Source organism: Epinephelus fuscoguttatus, linkage group LG7, assembly GCF_011397635.1.
Source record: "Epinephelus fuscoguttatus linkage group LG7, E.fuscoguttatus.final_Chr_v1".
Classification (NCBI taxonomy): Eukaryota; Metazoa; Chordata; class Actinopteri; order Perciformes; family Serranidae; genus Epinephelus; species Epinephelus fuscoguttatus.
The window spans coordinates 6,931,622-6,947,924 of NC_064758.1; the positions used below are offsets into that span (position 1 = coordinate 6,931,622).

Here is a 16,303-nt window from a genome sequence, read left to right on the forward strand (position 1 = left end):
AAAAAAAAAACTTTCAACATGTCCTGAAACATGTTGCTGAAGATGTGATGAAGAGAGCGAGTGAGAGAGAGTTGGTGGGATCTGGTGTCATTTATTGTGTTGGTTGCAGCCTTTCACTGCACATAGGCTACAAATGCTATTGTGAAAATTAAATTAATTAAATTAAAATTACAATTTGACTGGCTAGCTTAGAACGATATGTATGATATTTATAACAGTACACCTGCGAAAGCTTAGAGGATGACGTATCACGTACAGATTCTACTATAGTCAAACGTCATCTTCCTGTTTTAGCAACCATCCTCTTTTTTCTTTTTTTTAAACTTTGAGCACAAAATTATTTGCTAAAAATATTTGGCGAACAGCGTGGCTAATCAAACTTGTCCAAATTTGACACAGAAAAATATGAAATATCATAAAACTGCCAGACCTAAAATTGACCACTATCTTTGTTATCTCTTATATGTATTTAACAGAAATACAGATTGCTATAAAAAATTTATAAATATAAAAACTTAAAACATACTGAGGATTTCCCATTGGTAGATTTTACTGTTCAAAATGGCAAACTAGTTAATGGCAAAGTTGTGTAATTTTCGGTTGTTTTTCTGAACTCAACATTGAGAGCCATTTCTGTGGAGTGTTATCAGTGGTATATGGCAAGACGGAGCATTATGAAATTCTAATCAGTTATCATCATTAGCCTTCCTGAGATTGTCTTCAGACTGAGATGACAAAAATCCACATCAGTTAATTATTAAACTACCATGTTGACATTTGGAAGACAAGGTGGCCGAGGACAAACAAAGACAGAAACTTTGTAAAGGAGACTTTGTTTGCAATGTCCTTCAGCAGGACCTCCACTGGGTAATGATCGCTAACCTCCAATGCCTGAAAAGAAACCACAGAGTAAACAGTTTACCAACCAGCACACATCTATGGGAAAGAATTTGGGATTCATTTAGACTATTTGCATATTTTACTGTTTTAGTTCAGTCTGTTACATTTACATATTTACACCAGCGCACACACGCAGCCTCCTACCTGTTCCTCTGAGAGTCGGTATGCCGTTTGGAAGTTAAAGGGGTTGGCTGAATTAGGTACGATTGCTCTGGCAAATGTTTCCCCATTCACAACGATCCTGTTGTACCACACAGAATAGACAGACCAATATATTACACATATTGTTACACATATGTAAAGAGACGTCGATGTTGAGTTTTTCAGATGTATTTTTTTGGTACTTCGAGCATCACAAACCAAGTGCCATCTAGTTCTATGCTGTCTCTTTAACCTTCTATACCATCAGATCACTTCATAAACAAACCTTGAAAATGATGGATATAAAATATATACACATTTTACTTGGGTTTTCTCATTCTTCTCACTCAAAATATGAAGGCTAATGACATATTTTCAATGGAGTTGATGGGATTGGCTTTGCTCACAGAGCTCAGTTAAACTAAGTTAAACTTTTTCATTTTCTCTGCCATGCCACCTGTTGATTCTGTGGTTTTGTGAACACCTGAAGCCCTGAAGGCAGGCTCGTGGACCTTAAACACATTCAGTTAAGTTCAACTTCTGCGCTAGCCACAGAAAGAGACAAACTAACTGCCAAAGGGACAATACTCAAGAGCAGTGGTTCCCAACTGGTCCAGCCATGGCCTCCAGATTTTGCATTAGTCATTAGTTCGAGGTTGTGTTGCATTTGCCCATGTCATCAAGCTAGTTTGCTGTCTCTGTTGCTTGTAAGTTAGAGATCTTAGAAATGTACTTTCTCCAGTGCTACACTTTAATTTATCACCTTTGAAAAAGGCATCTGCTTAATGTTTAGTCTTATTGTCATGGAAGAACATGTCTGACAAACTGGAACTAGAACTAGAGAGAAAGGGCTGCTACAGAAGCTGGTGTACAAGCAGTAAGTGAGGGAAAAATGCTGTTGGCAAGGCTGCAAATGGAAAAGACAGTGGCGTGATTCGTGAAGTACTGTGGGGCATCTAGCCGCTGCCGGCGTGGGTTTGTACATTGTAAATAATAGGGGCTTATTTATTTATGTGTGGCATTCGTTGATGTGTTTTGGCCTTACTCTTCAGTTTCCCCAGCTGCATTTCAATTGGTCAGTGGTTGCTTTTGCTGACAGAAACCACCCAGCATGCATCCCTGGATTCACGTCCTTCCACCTCCAACATATCCTGATTTTAATTGATTACATTTTCTTATTCCGATATGTGAATGTGTTCTTTGACACATTTGATGAGCAAATATTTGTAATTTGTAATAAGATATGTTTTATGTATTTGTACCCATTTCTGGCTGTAGTAAAAAATCCTGGGGCACTCAAGCTTTAGGGACACTGGCCCACTCAGAGTGATGGGTCTGGTGGGACCAGGCTTTAAAGAGTGTGAGTTCACCTGTCGTAGCTGCAGGAGGTGGATGATCGCACAGTGGTGTCAGTCTTTTCTGGAATGAGCCAATAAAGGTTCTTCTCTGTAATCAGGCGCACATTCTTCCTGTTCTTCTTAGCAAGGTAACCGCAGTCAGCGTTGAAGTCCCCAAGAAGCATTACATTCTGCACAAACACACGTACACAACAACACTGATTGTAAGGCTACAAAATCTCAACAACTCCTACAGTTCCAGTTACCATTAACATTCAGCAAAATGAGCTTTTACCTCAGTTTTCCACATCCTCTTCACATCTTGCAAAACGTCATATAGCGCATCAAGCTCTTTAGTGGTGTTGTCTGGAGTGGTGTGCTGAGGTATGAGGACAAACTCCTTTATAGCTGGATATATAGAGGGGAGTTAGAGGGAGGGAAGGTGCAGGGAAAGGTGTTTAAATGCCTAAACATCATCACAGGTTTCGTCATCCTAGAAGGAAACCTGAGTGTCAGAAAACTAACCTGTCTTGCGGGCTTTGAAGCGGACAACAAAAGGCTCTCTGGAGAAAGCATCAACATCTCCTGGTTTATTATCTGGGTACTGATACTGGCCAGTGACCGTCACTGTATCAGTCCTGCACACATTCAGACAAACACAGTGTAACCAAAACATAACTGTTCTGCTTAGGCTGTCTTAACATTTTAATGACTAATGTACAAGTTCACCTCACCTGTAAACAAACACATACTGCTCCTGGTATGAGGAAGACCTGCCCAGTCTCTCACTGGACACAGTATCATAGGTATGTTCAGTGTCGTACCTAAATATTGAAGAGACACACACAGAGAAGTGGATACAACTGTTGATACTGCTGTTACTGTATCTTTTTGTGTGAGGACTGGTCATGAATTACAGCTGTGTTGCGCTATACTGATGTAACCATGCAGTCGCTCATGCTTACTGTGTTTGTGTATGCATGAAGCAAGTGATTAATCACCTGTTAAGGCGGTCAAGCAGCATTGGTACTGCTTTTTCTTTAGCATCTCTCACTTCCTGAAGCAAACACACATCACAGCGAGTGATGATCTGGAACACAGAAATGAAAAGGTGATTGCATTGTGACACAGGAGGGACTGTTGAATTTTAGGTACAAAGATACTAGCTATGTTATTGCTTGTGAATACCACGATATGGAGCCTTGGCTGTATATTAAGAGAGCTGGATATGCCACTGCCACTTAGCCTTGCTGCCAATTTGTCAAGGTGGCCACTTGCGGTATTGCAACTAAAAAAAAATCCCCCAAAGCATTTTAAATATAATGCATTCTAACTTTTACATTTTAACATATGTTTTAACAATCAGATAGAAATATTCTTTTTGTTTAGTATATAATTTACCAACACTACATATTAAATGGAACCCATAAATGGACCTGCCCTTGTATGGGGCCTTTGTAGTCTTCTGATGACTCAAAGCACTTTACACACTGGCGGCCAAGGATTTTCGACATGCGGACTGGAGGAGATTGAACCACCAGTCATCTGATTATTGGACCACCTGCTCTACCTCTTGAGACACAGCCGCCCAATATTACACTTCACACACCCAATATTTACTCTATAGAGGCGTAATGTTTTGTTCACGCTGTACGCGAATTAAACAGTTTGCACGAGTGAATTAGATGTAAAGTCCAGGTAAAGAATAAGATGCCAATTCCCATCAAGCGGCGCGATGGAAGTGATGGACAGAACACTAATGATGCCAAATATGTGAATTAAGTGGCGCGAATAAAGTGAGTGGCGCAATTTTGCATCATACGCTTATTTGTGAGGGTTGAAAACTCTTAACCTAGGCAACCAATTTGCGCCACTATAGCCAATCAGCATTGAGATCCATCCAGGGATGAAGGATGCCAAGGATGTACCAGCAAAAGTTCATTCATTAATTAAACAATTTCACATTCGTATGATGCAAGTTATTTGCACTTATGAAGCAATACAACACAAAATATTCTAGCATTCAAACTTACGCAAGTAATGCAATGCGAAAATTCTTATAGTGTTTGGTGCGAGCACAACATGAGAGAAAATAACTCTACTTCTCACTTAATTTATTACCTCAATAAACAACTTCCTAATGAGCTGATGATCTCATTCGTTAGTTTTCAGCATAGACTGTATTATAATAATGGCTGTAGCTACCATGACGTCACCCATTGGTTTGTGGACTGCTGATTTGAAGCCTTGAGTTTGGCATTTAGATCGTTGGCATCTTGATTTTTGCCAGAAGTGACCATGTTTGTCTCACAAACAGTCTGTTACTCAAGCAGCCCCACCCTTAAATATTTGTAACTTTAAGCCTTAATAACATGTAAACGGATGAGTTATATAAAAATTCACCCCAGTATAGCTGTCATGAAGAAGAAAGAAAGAAGAAGAAATTAGCTATAGAGATCAAAACCTTTTTTTGTACCAAGCTGTAAACTTGTTTATTTCTGCTGTAAAGTTGGGCATTTAAACATGGGGGCTATGGGGATTATCTTGCTTTTGGTGCCTGCCTAAAGTGGTCATTAGTGGAACTACAGTTTTTGGCACTTCTGTGTTGGCTTCATTTTTCAGTTGACACAGGCATGAATGTTTCCAGTTACCTCTCTGTCAGCTTCACTAATTTTCTGCTTTTATATATCCATATTAAGTCATATTGCAAGTCTTGGTGGTGCATTTTGTGGTTGGCTTTGGACAGTGGTATAGCTGCAAGTCATTCATCGGAATGAGGAAGTCAACTCACCAGTCTGTAAACTCTCCTCCTGTTGACTTTTGCCAGCTAGCTGCTGGCTAGCCAGTTTTCAAATGTCACTAAACATTTGTGAAAAAGATAGAGAGAAATGAGCACCAGCTAGCATCCTGCTAGCCATTGTACAGACTTTGGAAAGTAAGCTGGACAACCTCCCTGCCACATTCTATATGCCGATCAGACAGAGCAGAGGAAGATGAGATTTACAGTGAGTAAGGACTAGTGTGATGGTGGGAATGTGAGGTGCTGTCCTGTTCCTGCTGTGGATCACTGCTGTGCGTTGTTCAGAGGCGGCTGCAGGGCAGAGCTGCCCATGTTCTGGAGAAGCTACCATGAAGCTGTCTTGTTGAGGTATGGATGTTTGGACAGTTAAATAATTCCACAACCAGAAACCATAGATTATGAGAACCATTGGAATAATAAAGCATCAGCCACCAATGTAAAAAGATGCAAAAAAAAAAAAAAATCACGGTGCACAAGTAAAATAAGCTGACGGATCACATATCGCTGGAGTTGTACCTTGTATAATTCCATGTGACAAATGATTGATTGATTGATTGATTGATTGATTGATTGACGGTTCTTGTCACTTTCCTCCAGGACTTTGGAGTGGTTAGTTTGACTTGCAACAAACCCCATTTTTTAACTATGACTTCACGCCATGTATTTGCTACTGGAGGGGGCTACATTTAGAACTTACTCAGTCCACAGACAATTGCTCGCCTGGGGCCTACACCAAAAAACGTTTCTGGCTTTCGGGTTCATGGCAGGAGGTATGCAGAGTAGTCAGGCACATGCACAAATAGACCCCAGACTGTGCTAAAGCACCTGCTCTTTTGGCACCTTTACATTTGGCACCTAGCAAGTCTTTACATTTGGTCCAATTCTTAATTAAAAGTATAATAAAAATAGTGTTTGCCCCAAGCCACAGCATTGTTTGAAACACCCTAGAAAAAACAAAAACAAAAAAAAGAACATCTTTGACACAGGAAAAAGAAAAGGTAGACACAGAGAAAGAATAATTACATATACAATAGGTATCAGATGTACAATGAATACAGTATAATATTGAATGCTAAAGACCATGTCTGCATGAACTGATAATTTTGTGGAGAAATGTTGAGTATGAAACATCTGCATGAGTGTATTAGTAACGATATTTAAATGTAAGTATATAGGCAAGGTGTGCCCCTTTTTTTTCCACAGCCAAGGTAGTATTGCTTCTGCCCCCACCTTTAAGTTCCACTGGAAAAAACATGGAAGCAAGACTAAGTATCCAGTTCTCTAAAACAACAATATTCCCTGGCGCCTTGACTTTAAAGTGCTGTAATTAACTGTGAAATGAGGAACACCTGTGAGGAACTGAAATGGCTATGACATTATCGATGAAGTCTGTACTTGATAGATTAGGAGAACTGAAACGGTTGAACTTCAACGCCCACCTATGTTGCACTGTGAAACGCTCCTTCTTGTACAAGAAAATAAATTCTGTTAAACTTTGATATTTCGGCTCCGGTCTCTGTTGTTTTAAAGATCATTACGAAGAAATTCTTTTGACAATATCAAAGTGTCTTAACCAAATCGATTTCTCTTTGTCTTACCCTGGCAAGAGAATGCATGACATTGTTCTTCTTGGCCTTGGCCTCCCCAAAGTGATGAAGGTTGAAGGCACAGATTCTAAACTCTGAAGCCCCATGAACATCGCACACACCCAACAGGAAGGAAAGCAGGAGGAGGGAAGAGGACCTCATGGCACAGATCTGCAAGATACAGTAACCTTGCGTGCGAAGAAAACACACAAGGGCAATCAGATTTGGTTAAACATCCACAAATTATGTGTACAGATCTACAGATACAGCAGTAAATATAGTGTGGATTGCACAAACTCTACAAATCTGGACAAGCCCAAACGATCCATCAGACAAAAATAACTGTGGATAATACAGGCCTGACCCTCAGATTCACCAAGCATATTTCATATACACTCCATGACTCTCACATACACATCTGTAGTTTCCTGACACACATACATACACCAATATAAGTAGCAAATGTGTTGTCACTATTAGTTGTCATAAAGTGTACAATAATAGAAAATAGTATCTGAAAGTACAGGTTTAACCATCACAGACCAGAGTCCACTGTGAGTGATTGTACTTCATGGTTAAGAAGTTGTATTAACTCTCATTGGTTTGAATGAAGTCAGTGAGAATAAACAGGAAGTTACTGTTCTGTAATCATCATCCCATCGGGTTAATGGATAAACAGGCTGTGGTTGGACTACCAAGCTGGAGGGACTAGTGCAGTGCCCGTTCCAAACAGACTGACTGCTTGGCCTGTGGCATTGCTGCTTGCAGTCTTCTGAAGAACTGCTCAGACAACACTTCCATTGGAGCTTCCTGTTTTGCTATGATTCCCCCTTAACTTCCCATGATGAGTTAGGCCTGGAGGGCTACAGTAGGGTTTAGCTAATAGCTTTTATTTTGTGTTAAATTTCACATTTTGGGATACACATAAAATGGATAGTTTGGACTCTTTGAAGTCGGGTTGTATGGGGCACTTGTGTATACACTCGATGTCAGCTGGCATGCCCCCAGTATGAAGAAGCAGACTGGATTCCAACATGGAAACTAAGCAATCCACTGCTGTGGACGGGGTCAGCAGCAAAATGTATTTTGGCCAGCTAAAAATAGTCCCACCCCTTAAAAATCAATATCAGTTTAAATGTATACTATATTGATTGTATTTGTATTTCCGCTGCCTTACCTTTCCATCAAACAGCCTGTTTCAAAATGGAAAGCTGTTAACGGCTTCATTTTCCCATCTATGTTCTTGTCAAAGGCTCCATTGACAAAACCAATAATTTTAGCTGGCTAAACATGGGAGTTGTTGGTCTACTGCTGTTTCAGTCAGTTAGTTAGTTTGTGTTATTGTGTGACTCTGGTGAATCTGGACGGACCCTTCCAAACTCCAAAGTCACACAATAATACAAACAAACTAACTGATCAAGGCAGCAGTAGACCAGCAGCTCATGTGTATAGCAATGTTAAATCTTTGTTTTTCTCAGCAGAGTCTGGCTTTGAGAGAGCAATATAAGGCTTCACTTTCCCTTTGGAAATCCCTGTCTGACATTCAGTTAAAACAGTGAAAATATTTTAAATATAGCATACACTTAAACTGATATTAATTTTTTTAGGTGGGACTTTTTTAGGTGCCTAAAATGCGTTTTGTTGCTGACCCCTCCACAGCAGTAACTTGCTAAGCTTCTGGAGTCCGATATGGTGTGCCAACTGACTTCTACCGAATGTAATATAGGCTACTGTCTATGGATAAGTACCCCAAACAACCCCACTTTAAAATCTGAACTATCCCTATAAGTCATAAAAAATGCCTTCTTGTTAATAGGTAGATGAGAAGATCTGCTCATACAGCATTGTGTTTGAGCCAGGAGGTGATTAGCCTAACTTAGCATGAAGACTGGAAACAGGGAAATAGCTATCCAAAGTTCAAAAATACGACCAGTACCCGTAAAGCTCAGTCATTAACACATGTATTTTGCTTATTTAACTCATACATAAACAGAAATGTAAAAACGAGTACCCCCATGCTAGCTGTTTAGCACTAAGTTAATAGCTTCCTAGCTTTGCATTTGGCTTAGCCTATAGACCACATGACAGTATTTTCAGTCCTCTCCTGTAACTCTCGGCAAGAAAGTGTATTTCCCAAAATGTCAGACTATTCATATGAACCCAACAAAAGTCATGGTAACATTAAACGTAAAAATACAAACACAACACAAATATGTTGGCCTTTGACCAGTTTGCTAGTTGATACAGGCAGCTGTTCATATCTCCTAAAAATAGCATTCAGAGTCATTTGATTCATGTTAAAGTTTTTCACTTGTGAACACCAAAATTTGCATCATTTATTCTTATAAATTATTTAAAAAAAATCTATTTCTAATTATTTTAAACTGTAATAACAATGTTTTATTAATTGAACCCTATCAGCCCAAACATACGTGTTATCAGAAAAGCACACTCACTGCTATCATTTGTCTTCTGTTAGCCCACCACACAGACACACAAAAATATACAAGAGGTTGTTTCATTTATATCACACACAGACACACATTAAGCCTTTTGTCTCACCCAGCCATCAACATGAAAATAGAGACCTGTGGCAGGTCAAAGGGCAGAGAAGGCTTAAGATGTTGCTACTCGGGATAAGGGGTCAAACAAACATGACGTCATGGTAAACATGGGGTAATTTATTATGATCAGCAGTGGAGTTTACAGCTGAACCAGAACACTTGAAAGGTTTATTTCACTTTACACAATGTATGTCTATTTACAGGATTTAAATTGTTACCATACTGCCAGCATGGATTGTTCATGTAAAGTGGAGGACTTATGACTGAAATGTGAGTTATGTCAGCATAGTATAGACATTTATTAATGAAAGCCTGTTAATAATACTGCTTTATGCTTTATCCCATGCCAAACAATGAACACAGTCACAGTGGGGCAAGTTTTGTTTGTAGTATTCTCTCTCTCTATCTCCGTCTTAAACACACACACACACACACACACACACACACACACACACGTGCGCGCGCACTTACATTAACATATAGACACGTCAGGTTACAGGACAGGTCACATTCCCCAGTAACATTTCTATCCTTGACACAAAAAAGGTGAGTCAAACTAGAGCAACAGCGACTTACCCGCTTGTTAGTTCTGGACTTGTTTGTTTTCAGATCCCTCCCTCTCTGGTGAAACTCGAAACTGGTCTGGCCTTGGTTTCCTGTGGGAGGGATCTCTGGTCTAGGAGAAGTCTTCCTGCAGGCTACAGCACACTGGGAGGAGGGTGTCTTCAGTTAATGCATCAAAAGTTCAGCCTTTACCTTACTTGTTTTGACTCTTTTTCAAATTTCATATAAACCTTCAGTGCTGTACTCAATCAGAGGCAGTCATATGCAGATAAGTCTACTGCCATAGATAACACTTGACTACTGGGTGAATCAGGACTGTAGATTAGTGGAGTGGCTTAGGTCAATATATCACAACAATCGTTCATTTTGTGATGAAAGCACAAAATGAACGATAGTTTAGCTATGCCACCCCACTAGATATAAAAAAAATATTACAGAAAACAAACAATACACATCAATGTTGACAAATTGTAGTATACAAGAGATATGAGTGTTGAACTGTTTCTCTTAATAAACTACTTATCAAATGTAGCAGTTGGTACATTTTGACCATGGCTGGTTTCAGTTCTCTTACCCAGCAGTCTCACTTAAATGAGGAAATAAGTTGCATGTTTCCTCTTTATAAGAAAAAGTGTGACATTGCAACACATCTGGTTGAAAAAGGAAGTGGTGTTATTTCACACCTGGTTTGCACTTCTCTCCGCCTACTGTGCAGCTTTGGAAAATGGTCGGGAAGAAAACAGCAAGAGGAGGTTTAGTTAGAACAGAAACAGGGTGAAGTGTCTCTAAATATAGCCTCAAACTAATATGTTTCCTTTTATTGCAGAAAGAACTGACTCAGATGTGACTCATGATCATGTGTCATGTCCATGTCACGAGTTGAATTTTAGAATTTCACTATTTTCCAATTTACAGCTCCACACCTTATTTTATTTTCTCTATTTTCTCTTGTTTTATTTTCTCTTATTTTCTATTATCTCTACCGCAGTCTTTTATTTACAAAAATGGCATGAGCTCATGCAGCATGTCTAAGCATGTGTGGAGCAGCTGTGTTTGCACAGAGGAAGAAAGTAACTGAGTACATCAGGTACACTGAGTACACAAGTATTGTACTTAAATATAGTTTTTAGGGTAATAGTACTGCAATTTAGTGTTTCCATTTTATGCGACTTTATACTTATACTCCACTACACCTAAGAGCTAAGTATTGTACTTTTTACTCCAGTCAATCAATCAATCAATCAATCAATCAATGTAACCCATATAAGATACAATTCCAGTAAAATGTAATCTCATCAGTTCTGTCACTTTGTGCAGTTAATTAATTATTAATGTGTTTGATACTAGAAACTTTACAGATTCAGACTAACTGATTATGATATATTATTCCAGGTTAAACTAGTACTGTAGGAAGTCATAAAAATTGAGCTTTCTTTAACAGCTGCAACATTAAAGGGATGAACACATTAATGCATCATCAGTTACAATCCAATATTATTGTGAAATGGGCCATTCTGCATAATGATTAGCCTTGTTTTAAAAGTACATTTTGATGCTAATACTAATATACTTATACATAAGTAAGGTTTGGAATACAGGAATTTTACTTGTAACAGTATTTCTGCACTGTGGCATTACTACTTGTACTTGAGATTGAGATTAAAAAATAAATAAATAAGAATGAAAATACTCTCTTTCTCCATTATTTATAACTGAAAACACTTAGACACTTAAAGTTTGGACACATTCATATATGAATCATTGTTCACTAAATACAGAAATATTTTATGTTTTATATGCTGTCTGGGCTATATATAAAGAAATATGTATTCTGTGTGTTTGCCCAAATGTCATTCACAGACAAAGAAATGTACAGTTTGTTATCAGACATAGTGACAAAACAACAGATACAAAAATATATAGAAAAATAGACTTCAGTAATTACAATGATAACTGCCTGCTGATAAGTCTGTAAGTCTGCACATCTGACTAAAACAGTGTTGTACTTGTCGGTAAGCTATCTGAAAAAAATCATTCCGCTTTAGGTCAAGTTTGTCCCTGTTAGAGCTCTTATGAACAAACTGTTTTAAAACTCCAACAGAAATTTAAAGTCCATATTCAGGATTTGGGAGAGGTAAGGCTGTGTAAAAAGCTGTGTCAACACCAATCACAGACAGAGAGGATAAGAAACGCTGTTGTATTTAACCAGGTTGGATAAAGAATAACAACACTGTGTTATCCACAGAATGATTCAATTATTTTCAGGTGTAGAGCCCCCCTCACCATTCATATCTAGCTCAAGCTTTTCACCATGAAAATCAGTCAATGTCAGCAAAGTATGTTCTGGACTAGTATGGGCTGCACTTGAGTCTGAGCATCTTAGAATTCACAGGGGTTTGATTTTCTCTGTCTGTTGTACAGTATGAAATTTTCATCCACTCAGCTGAATTTACTGCCACATGGTCAGTTGTTCTCTTCGTCACCTTAACTTCCAACTCTGGAAGACAAAATGAACAACTTGTTTTTTTTAATTATGAGGGTTTTTTTTTGGGTCATCAGTAAATATGCAGTATACAAAATGTTCATACTTCTCATGTAGGAGTGTTCACATAAGCTTGCAAAATCCAATATGGAAAACTGTGTTATTAGTTGATGTAGTAATCATGGTGGACCAGCTGGCATTTGAGTAATTTCCCAATATTTGATTTCTAATTTCTTATATCAGAAATAACAGCAGAAAAACTCCTTTTTGATTTTGTCTTTCCATTTTTGACATTCTAATTTTTTATTTTCTTTTAACTAAACATCCGTGAGAAAAGAAGAGAATTAATTACAGTGGTGTTCGACTAACTTCTCTGAAAACTGGTAAAATGGGCCAAAAAGTTAAGCTAAAATGGGATATTTTTGTGAAGCAAAAGCAGCGGGTTTTTAGGCTGCCAGGTGCCCTAAAATCATGAGTTATTGTGCTATTGTGTGGCACCCTATCACATCATATTTTAAAAATATCAAAGATAATGCTGTGAGTCCACGTCACCCACAATAGTCTTATTAGTCATAAATGTTACACACACAGGTCCAGGTGTAGACAATATGGCACCAAGAAAACAGGTAGGTAGCCAAAGAACAGGGAAAGCATGGCAGAGAAGTTGAACCAATCGTTTTTCATGAAAAGCCACGGGTTATAGTAGTGATCTGATGAATTAATGACTGAACTGATAAATGGATTCATTGGATTATATATATAACCTTAAGTAGCTATGCAAGCCCTGATACACACTCCGGCGCAGTAGGTGGCGGTATGAATCTATACACGTTGCTTTGTGGTCTGCAATTGAATCAGAGAAAAAGAATGACATACGTCATCTCCGGGATGCGATACAATCGGTAGCGCCCATAGGGTGAGTGCTATACATTTTGACGCTGTGATATAAAGCAATTGTTGCTGCATATTAAAGCGAGAAATCAGAAAACGGGTATTTCTCGGCTTGTGTGAGCGTTATGTGAATGAGGTGTTGACGTAAGTCTACCGTACGTCTCTTACGCCATAAAATGAAGAAAAGGAGCTCTGAGAAAAAACGCCATGTGGTGGCATGGGCCAACAAAGCTGAGTGGGATCAAGTTCTGGAGTATCTTTACTCGAAAGATTCCTCCTTACAGAGGTATGCACTGCAGAGGGTATCAGCCTGGAAAGGCCGGTATGCTAACAGCACTCCTGTGGCGGTGGACTGCACAGCGGACCTGGTGAGGTGCCAGGTGCTCGACAGGTCGGGACAGCTGGACGGAGACGACCTGGTGCTGCTTTACGGAGCGGCTCTGGTGAGGTTTGTCAATTTGATCACCGAGCGACAGCAGGGGAGAGTTGCCCGTCCACTGAGGCGGCTGGCTGGGAACCTGAACATACCGGAGTGGGTCGTAGATCTGAGGCATGATTTCACACACAGGAAGCTTCCTACCATAAAATGGTGTCGAAAGGGATGTAAGGTGGTTCTGGAGTGGCTCCAGCAGGAATACTGGTCCAGGCAGTTGGGAGGAGGGCCTAATGAGGACTGGGAATCAGAATCAGATGGAGAAGATGAAGAAACTGACCTAAAACGCCAAGGGGATGAGCTCATCGCCAGGCAAAAAGAAATGGAAGCCTACAAGAGTGCACGGGAGCTTCTGATTTCTTTTGAAAAGGAGCAGTACCAGGCTTTTGATGGGCTTCCTGGAGACAAAGAGAAGAACCTGTGGCCAGCCCCCTTTGCAGACATGAGCTGGTTACTTGGTGAGATCAAGCAGTTTGCTTTGCAGTCAGGTAATCTGCTGATTGATGTGTTGTTGGAAGACGGATTTCTAGTTCCTACTGTTGAGCAACTGGAAACATTAGGCTGCGACACTTCTGACAGTGGCAGTCCCACTGACCCCAGACTCGCTCAAACCTTCCTGCGTTTTTGGCTGCCTCTCCTGAAGATGCTCAACTCACCCTCCTTTATCCACCTCCTTCTGGAGAAGCTGTTTGTTGAACTGAAGCTGCTCGCCACAGAGCAGAACAATCACAGGGCTTTCTACATTTCTGCTTGGATTTCAGAAATCATCATCTGCAACAGCAACAAATTTGAATACCATTTTGAAACAAAGGGACAGAAGAAGGCCAGAATGAAGGACAGAATCTTTGTGAACCGCATCCAGCTGAGGTGGCAGCAGCTGCTCTCTGCATGCCTGGATGCTCCCTGTATCAGCACGCCTCACTTGCTCCAGTTAATCCTGGACGACATGGAGCACCCTCTCCCTCTGGAAACCCGAGAGAGGCTGCTCCAGCTCTGCTCCATCTACACACAGATCACACACTCTGAATATGATACTTCTCCGGAGCAGAAACAACAGCCCATATACACACTGGAGAGTTTGCATGAGAAGCTGCAGCATTCACGGCACCACGGCCATCCTTGGCGCTCCACAGCTGATGCAGAGAGGAGCGAGTCCTCCCAGGAGTACAAATGGGCAGATGTTCAGGCTGAAAAAGCAAAGTTGCTCAGAGGTTCACCATGGCAGGTGTGCACTGATAAGGTTTTATGGAAGAACTATCCTCTTGGTAAAGTCCCTGGTCAGTCAGATGACCCTTCATGCCTCATGCTGGAAAACTACTCACCAATGACTGTGTTTGACCAGCCGGTGGAGTTGGAGAGCAGCACAGCACACAATGTCCCAGGAGTGTTGGCACCAGTGAGAACAGCTGATGGCCTTCTGTGGAACCACAGTGATGTCAATAAGCTGAAATCTGGACTGCAGCTTTTTTGATTCATGTTGCGACGTGAAGTACTGTCCTTTAGCATTGTTGAACCCATGGTCTTGTTGGTTTTGACACTTGAAAAAAAGAAACGTTAAAAATATGTGAACTTCAATTTTGTTGCAGTATAAAACAAATATGTAAACAGTTGATCAGTTAATTAGTCAGTCAACATAAAAGTCATTTATCTGAGTCATTTATCAGGCAAGAATACCAAACATTCACTGGTTCCAGCTTCCTAAATGTGAGGATTTACTGATTTTCTCGGTTTCATATCTTTCAGGAAAGCAGCTAATGATTCATCTTTACAACACATTATTTTCTTTACTAACTAAATGTCAGAAGGTTGTGTCCATTGTAATTTCTCAGAGCCTAAGGTGACCTCTTCGAGTGATTTGTTTCATCCTGCCAGCAGTGCTAAACTCTTTTTTTCACAAGTTTAACATTTTATAGGAAAGAAAAAAATCACAAATAATGATAATATTTAAAAATCAGCAGATACATCGATATGGAAGACAACTGTTAGTTGCAGCCCTAATGTACGGCATTCGTATAGCCCTTCTGGTTGTATGCTGTGTGTGTAATATTTTCAATACGTGACTAAGACAAAAGTGGAACTAGTGCAGACATTTAACCCATCATATACTGTTGCATAAGTAAAGAATGTGAGAATGTGGATATAGTTGATTTATTGTGATGGTTTACAGTGAGTTTTTCTTTTCTTTCACCTGTCATGCAAGTGAACATGCATTGTTAATGCAGTTGTCACTCCCTACAAAGTGTTTTGGAGTAAATGTATTTCAGTTGAAAACGCTGCAGAGGGGATTTGTTATAAGCACCGGGTGGTTTTGTGTAATACATTTTGTTATGTGTGTTCAATAAAACATTTTCCTACTGAATCTATATGATTGTGTTCATTTTGGGTGTAAATTTTATGGAGCTGAATTGCAGCATATTGGTTTGGAAAGCATGTCTAATATGGAGAATGGTGAATTGGCATGAGCTGAGACTGTCTGCAAGGGCATTCATACCATAGAAATAAAATGAGATTTTAATTCTTATATTTATTTCAACAGTTCAGGCTCAATGCAGCGCTGGGTTGAAAAACCCATGTGTCTTCTTACATACCCCCAAAAAGAAACCAG

General features: G+C 39.7%; 2 protein-coding genes across 3 annotated transcripts; one reads left to right on the forward strand and one right to left on the reverse strand.

The window, feature by feature from the left end:
• Positions 1–9,987, reverse strand: dnase1l1 (deoxyribonuclease I-like 1). Of its 2 annotated transcripts, none has more exons than XM_049581755.1 (9): positions 9,905–9,987; positions 6,777–6,952; positions 3,380–3,468; positions 3,113–3,202; positions 2,904–3,016; positions 2,674–2,786; positions 2,412–2,569; positions 1,045–1,141; positions 1–891 (listed from the first exon to the last, which is right to left on the reverse strand). In XM_049581755.1, exons 2-9 carry the CDS (start codon positions 6,924–6,926, stop codon positions 763–765), a joined length of 939 nt encoding a protein of 312 aa, XP_049437712.1. In that variant the 5' UTR covers positions 6,927–6,952; positions 9,905–9,987; the 3' UTR covers positions 1–762. The 2 variants fall into 2 exon arrangements, with proteins under 2 accessions (XP_049437712.1, XP_049437713.1); XM_049581756.1 differs by having other exon boundaries at positions 6,777–6,935; positions 9,905–9,974.
• Positions 9,988–13,056: 3,069 nt separating this feature from the next.
• las1l (LAS1 like ribosome biogenesis factor) lies at positions 13,057–16,050 on the forward strand. The gene has a single exon (XM_049581690.1). It carries the CDS (start codon positions 13,442–13,444, stop codon positions 15,167–15,169), a length of 1,728 nt encoding a protein of 575 aa, XP_049437647.1. The 5' UTR covers positions 13,057–13,441; the 3' UTR covers positions 15,170–16,050.
• The last annotated feature ends 253 nt before the right edge of the window (positions 16,051–16,303 follow it).

Coding starts and splice junctions, on each gene's coding strand:
- las1l (XM_049581690.1), top strand. CDS start 13,442: ATGAAGAAAAGGAGCTCTGAGAAAAAACGCCATGTGGTGGCATGGGCC.
- dnase1l1 (XM_049581755.1), bottom strand. CDS start 6,926: ATGAGGTCCTCTTCCCTCCTCCTGCTTTCCTTCCTGTTGGGTGTGTGC. Junction 2,570..2,673: donor AGAGGATGTGGAAAACTGAG/GTAAAAGCTCAT, acceptor GTGTTTGTGCAG/AATGTAATGCTTCTTGGGGA. Junction 892..1,044: donor ACCGACTCTCAGAGGAACAG/GTAGGAGGCTGC, acceptor GTTTCTTTTCAG/GCATTGGAGGTTAGCGATCA.